This window comes from Entamoeba histolytica, genomic scaffold (genome assembly GCF_000208925.1).
Source record: "Entamoeba histolytica HM-1:IMSS scf_1104750518699 genomic scaffold, whole genome shotgun sequence".
Lineage (NCBI taxonomy): Eukaryota > Evosea > Mastigamoebida > Endamoebidae > Entamoeba > Entamoeba histolytica.
Genome location: NW_001914882.1, coordinates 113,068 through 120,372, shown reverse-complemented (window position 1 = coordinate 120,372; position 7,305 = coordinate 113,068). Strand labels below are relative to the sequence as shown.

The 7,305-nt window shown below is 18.2% G+C and overlaps 1 protein-coding gene across 1 annotated transcript in view, besides 2 other annotated features; it reads right to left on the bottom strand.

Moving 5' to 3' along the window:
• Nucleotides 1-3,160: 3,160 nt before the first annotated feature.
• Nucleotides 3,161-3,331: a repeat region.
• Nucleotides 3,332-3,473: 142 nt separating this feature from the next.
• Nucleotides 3,474-3,981: a repeat region.
• Nucleotides 3,982-7,292: 3,311 nt separating this feature from the next.
• Nucleotides 7,293-7,305, bottom strand: part of EHI_159910 (ariadne-1, putative) — a gene marked incomplete at both ends in the record, with an annotated part of 702 nt that continues 689 nt past the window's right edge. The window contains one exon of the mRNA XM_001913486.1: nt 7,293-7,305. This exon is cut by the window's right edge and continues 689 nt beyond it. Coding sequence (XP_001913521.1) covers nt 7,293-7,305 — 13 coding nt within the window.

The window sequence follows — 7,305 nt, the reverse complement described above, 5'->3', positions numbered from 1 at the left end:
TTCATTCTTATTTTTATTTTCTATTTAAACAATAATAAACAAAACATAATAAGAAATATAAATAAGAATAACACATCATAAAATAAAGAATAATAATAAAATATACAACAAACATGAATAAATAAGAAATGACAAATGATAAAAGATGAAATAAATAAAATAACAACAAGAATAAAGAAAATAAAATGAAATGGAAAGAAATAGAATAAATTGAGTGATGTTTAGAAAAGAGGAAAATGACAAAAAGAAGAAATGAATGATGATTATAAAAGATAAAAATAAAATAATAAATATAAAATCAAAACTAAAATAACATAATAATATAATAACAATATCATTGATTTTATCTTATTTTATTCATCTTCTTTCATTATTTTTATTCTTCTATTTTATTAAATGAAAATGAAAGAGAAATGAATAATGAAAAACAGAAACAACAGAAACAAACATTAATATAAAATCAAATAATGAAATATCAAATAATAGTTGATTATGATGAAGTAATTTAATAAGAAATATAATAAATAATAATAGAAATAATGAAATAAGATAATATGAAATAATAATAATAATAATAAATGAAATTAAATATAATAATATAATAATAATGAAATATTTATTCATAAATAAGAAATAAAGAAATGATAATTGAATGAGAATAATTAAATTGATGAAAATTAAAAATCAATCAATTTAATTAAAAGAATGAAGAACAGAAAACCAACATTCTCATTAATGAAAAACTAAATAATAAAAGAAGATTAAACAATCTTAAAGTATAAAGAAATGATTATTCTCGTTTGAATAAAGAAAAATAGAAAATAAGTAATATCACTTATTTTTATTCTTTTTATTTATTGATTGTTGGATCTTATTTTATTATTTATTTTAACAACATTAATTCAATCAATTAAATTAATAAAGATAATAAATGATAAATAAAAATAAGATAATAAAATAAGAATAAGAAATAAAAGAGAATAAAAAAGATATAATTATTATAAATACACAATGAATAAAAAAAAAAAAAATAAAATGATAAAATTACATTAAATAACATAATAGAAGAAATAATAAATATTTTAATTAATAAAATACTTAATATGATAAAATATCAATATTGTTAAATAATTTCTTTTTTGTTTATTGAAGATGAAATAATAAATAATTTAATCATATTTCATTCTTTTATTTTGATTATTTAACAACATAAAAGATCATTTTCCAATTGATAATGTATGAATAAATAAAAATATAAACACTGTGACTAAATAAAACAATTGTTTAATGTAAATTAACAATTGTAATAATAAATATATTTAAAAATATATAAAATTATTTATTTAGTTATTCAATCATAACATTACAAATTTATTTTTATTTTAATGATATTTGTATTTCAAACCAATAAATAAAAACAAACTGTCGTGTTAAATTATCGATAAATTTATTCATTTATTTTTAAATATTTTCTATTTCCTTTTAATTCAGAAATGCATTTTTATGTAAAATTAAATAAAAACAACAATAATAGAAAAATTATCTTAATAAAATAATTAAAATGATGTTTATGTAAAATTCGATAAAATATTTTATTTGCAAAAATACTTTGTTGTTTTTTTCATTTAAATTAAATATAAAGTGATGAAAATTTTAAAAATGAAGAAATGAAGTTATTTATTTCAAATGAACATAAAATGTTTTTAATAATAAATAACATTCTTCAAATTGATAAATAATTGTCATATTTAATTATTATTTAAATACTTATCAACTAAAAACAATCAATGAATATTAAACAAATTAAATTATTTATCCTTTGAAATACAAGTGATGGAAAATACATTTTGTAAATTCAAAATGAAGAAGAATGTTTTCAAAGAAAATAATGACACAAAATCAGAAACTAAAGGAATAAAATGGTTATATGGAGAATGTGATAAATGAGATATGTTTATTATTAATATACATGTATTATAAGAAACAGAAAGAATGGAAAATATATGAACAAATAATTGAATATATCAAAAAGAACAAAAAGAAATTCAAATAAGTAATATTGTTTTGAATTTCAACCAGAATTTGAACAAAACAATAAAACAATGAATAAATAATGTGGAATATTTTTACAATATCAGACATTTTGAGATATGTTTATATCATGTTAATTAAATACTAGTGTTATATCCATAAAGAAGTTCATGAAAAAAAGAAGAAAATAAAAGTAGATAAATAACACAAAAAGTTGTTGGAATTTTTCACTAGAATAACTGGAAAATAATAAATTTCTAATATAATTTAATGAATCAAAAGATTCATCTTGTTATGATAATATACAAAGATAAAATGAAATTATAATGATGATATGTGCAAAGTCATTAACACAAATCAATGTAGAAAAATGAAAAAAAGAGATATTGATTATCATAGTATTACTGAAGAAAAAAGATAGAACCATTAAATAATAAAAGAATAACCAAACACATGAAAAATAATGAAAAGAAAATAAAAGAATGAAATACATAGAAGAAATTAGTTATAATGATTGAGAAGTTGAAAGAACTTAGACTAAATAAATTATTCTTTATAAAAAAATTAACAAGAACAGGAAAGAAGTGAAAGGAATAAATAGAACACAAAACTAACAAGTTGTTTGTGTTTATAAAAGAAGATATTGAATTTATTGACTAAGAAGAACTGGAGAATAATTTATCAAAACTATTCATCATAAAGAAGGAATAATTGAAAAGATAATAAGTATGTATAATGATAAAAAAAACATTGTCAAAAAGACATTGAGGTTCTATTTCTACAACACGATTTGTTGAAGTAATTAAAAACATTAAATAAACTAAATGAATTTTTATTTAAATTTATTTTGAATAAGTTAATATAAGTTATGATTGTTTATGCTTTAAATAAACAATCATAATTTAAATAAAAGAATTAATGCGTGAAATAAGAGTGTTACATAATATTTTATATATTGAAATATTAATTATTTATCATTATTCATATTTCATTTTGTTTAAATTGAATTATTCTTATTATTCATTTCATTAATATATTAATATTGGTTATTAATTAATTTGAAAATACAAAAAATAATCATTCTTTCTTATTTATTTTCTTTATTTGTTTGTTATTTGTTTATCGATAGAAGGTGGCAAGTTTGAAACGCTACATACAAACTCTAGTACAATTCAAGCATTGAATCTCCCAGTTATTATCTGGTTATGGTGGTGTATTTGAATTAGAAATATATTAGTTAATGCTACAAATGGTGCAACAATTTATTATAGTTTAATATTACATATTGTACTTTAAAAATTGATATTTAATAATAAAGAAATTATAAACATAAAGTTATTATTCAAAGAAAATGATCTACTTAAGTGTGGGTAAGACCAAAAGAAAATTATTCATAGTAATGTAGTGGTAATGAAATGTTTTCTTCTTTCTTTCATAAAATAAAAAATTGGTTAATTAAGTGTTAATAACATTTTTATCTATTCATCCGAGTTTAGGGAAGACCAATCCCGTCCATTCACTGTTTAAAAAAGAGTAATCTTTTTGTTTAACTTATCATTTAAGTTTTTCTTGGAAAATGAGAAAAATACTTCTTTGTTTTATTTCTTCTTATTAAGGTTTTTCAAACTTCTTCTGCTTAATTCTTCTTTTTAACCCTTTGTTTATTTTCTGTCTTAATTTTAAGGAATTTCAGTTTTCTTATTTTATGAAAGAGAGAAGAAAACATTTAATTACTATTATATTATTATGATTAATTTTCTTTGAGTCTTACCCACACTTTAATAGATCCTTATATTACAATATGTAATATTCTACCATAATATCTCGCTCCACCCTTTGTAGCTTTACCCAATACATTTCTAATTCAAATACACCACCATAACCAGATAATAACTGGGAGATTCAATGCTTGAATTGTACTAGAGTTTATGTGTAGTGTTTCAGACGTGCGATATTCGATCTCTAATCTTAAGAAGAAATAATTAAATTCAACAAATCAACAAAGTACTATTTGTTTGATTTATTAATTGCTTGTTTTTCTTTTTATTATTTTTATTATTATTTTTAATAATGAAAATGAAAGAATAATAAGTTTAATCTTAATTGATGTAAAAATGATTTATTCTTATCTTTTATATTGTTATATTCTTTCAAATAAATTGACGTTGAAACATTGTTCATTTTTATTTAATACCAAATCTCTTTTCAGTAATTTCAATTTATTCTGTTATTTCTTCATTTCTTCAATATTCTTCAAATTTCACTCTATCGTTATTTTCAATGTTTTTATCTACTTCATTATCAATTCTAAAAATTTGTCTTATAAATATTACTTTCCTATTTTTTCTGAAAACTCTCTATTTATTAATTACACTTTTCTTCATCAAAAACATTAACAACATCTACTTAATTGAAAACATTGACGAACTCACTTCTTCATTTCATAATCACACTTATCCATACTTTTCTATGTCATAACATATTGGTTCAAATTCTCCATCTGGTTATTCAATCATTATTGTTTTTTATTCCTATTTGACAAATTAAATAATGAATGCACATTACAACTAGATTATTCTTAATTAATATCATATTGAAATATCATTAATATTCTTCAAAAATATTATGAAACTATTTCACTCATCATACATAATTCATTACATATCATATTTGCATATTTTCTTTGATATTAGTCGTTATAATTACATGTTGTGTTCCTTCTTCATCTTTTCGATTATTTATATTTGAATGTGTTTGTAATACATCTATTGAAATTAAATAATTAATGTAATTGACTCTCATTTTTCAAAACATTTCTTCTAAAATAACATGAAAATAATAATTATCATACATCAAATCAATAATTCAATCTATCACTCCTGCTCATGTTTGATACATTTCTAATATCAATCTGATAATCATTTTGATTGTTGTTAATTCATATATAACTGATATAACCAAAATTACAACACTTGATAGTTATGTTCCAGTGACTATTGTAATGTCATCAAAGAAGTATGTACTTTACTATAAATTGTTCTGATGTGTTGCTTTGCATAATTACAAGCATGTAAATCCAATCAAATCAAACTATTTTATACATCTTTTGTTTCTTTTTCTTTCAATTTTCTTTGTTTTTGCAAAAATTTCTTTTGTTCTTTCTTCATTTTTTTTTCAATCAAGTTACTGTTGGCATTGTTCAATTATGAAATTACTCCGTGGTGTTATTCATATTTCTTTTATGTATTTATAGTTCTATCAAATTACCAAATATGTTGATTCTTTTATTTTGTTCATGTTTTTCTATTTTTAGTTTTTAAATTAATTTAAATTGTGATGATTATAAAATGCTTTTAATTATTCAATAAATATTGTATTGATTATCATTAAATAATTGAATTAAATCATTTCAATATTAAGTTATGATAAATATTCAATTAAAATACAAATTAAAATGATATTAAAGAATGAAATGAAATAATATGAAATATTGAATGGTTATAACCAAATAAAAACATAAATTACAATAAGAGTTATTTTCAATGTTATTATTATGAAATATTAAAACATGAAATATTTATAATTTATTCAATCTAATTATTATTTTTAAATAATCAAAATAACATAATTCGATTAATTCATTCATTATGATAGAAGATTGAATAAATATGAACACGAAAATAAGCAATGAAATAATGCATCTAAATAATTTACAAAAATGAGAAAAAGATGCAAAAAAATTTGCATCCATAGAATTTTCCATTTATTATATTTTGCTCCTAAAGAAAAATAAAAAAAATAAAAAGTATGATAAATATACAATCTGTAAATATTTATGTTTATATTTTATAACAACATGTACTTAATTTGTATAAAATATTAATGAAGTAGATGATTTGATTATTTTTATTTAATTATTTTTATTATTTTATTATTATGTTATTTATTTTTATATTTTTATATTTATTTCTCTGTTTATATTATTTATATCATTGTATTCTTCTTATTATCTATATATTATTATATTCTTTTTATTTTATTATTTTTATGTTTATATTATTTAGATTTTCTTATTGTTATTCTTTTCTATTTAGATGTATTTTTTTATTCATCTTTATCATTTTTATATTATTATCATTTATATCTACTTTCATTTTATATTTATTCTCTTTTGATTTATATTAATATTAATTTTATCTTTTATCTTTTGATTTTATTATTATATCATTGATTATCATTTCTCGTTTTATTTATCATTTATTCTTATTATTCTTTTGTTTTTATATTCTATATCATATATTCATATCATTTTCATTTATATTTTATCATTTATTATATGTTATAATAACATAACACATATGATTGATTATATAATAAATATCATAATGAAGTTATACATATAAATAATAAACATAAAAAAGAGTAAAATATTTTTTTTTCAATAAAACAATATTAATTATTTTGAATCATTAAATTAGACACTTGTTATTGAATATTTCTAATTTTTACATTAAAAATACACTTTTTATTTCTTCTTTATTTTCTTCTTTTATTACATCTTTGTGATTTATTATTTTTATATTCTTCTTTTTATCTTCTACTTTCTTTTTATTCTTTATTCATTCTTCTTCTTACTGTCTTTTTATTCTTTTATATCTTACATTTCTCTTCTTTTTCAATTATTTGCTTTTTTCGTTGCCTTTATAAAACATTAAGAATAGAATAATGAGTAACGTGTTTTGATACGTCAATTCAACAATATCCAATATTTATAAAAAAATGGTTAAAGTTACACCAAATAACTATGTTGTCATTATAACAAATAAATAATTGAGTTGTTGTTGAATATAAAATATAGAAATAATGATATAATAGATGTACAAAATAAAGAGAATAATGAATAATAAATAAAGAAAATTTATATCACTTTGATGAATTGTACTTTTATTTAATTTATGAAAAAAATAGAATGACAAAGAATTAAAGTATTGAATTAATCTTTGTCATTGAATTAATTCAATAAATAATTATTCTAAAAACAAATTCAAATGGATGTAATATCAATTTGATATACCAATTGTATACTTAATTAATAATTTGTAATTTATGATTATAGTTATTAAATGATATTATATATTGAAATGATATAATTGAACATTTCTATTCAATTAGTATAAGTAATGTCAAATATCTTCATATTATCTATGTTTATTTAAATCAACTTCATATTGTTATTTTAACATTAAACCAATAAACATCATTCATAAAATAAGT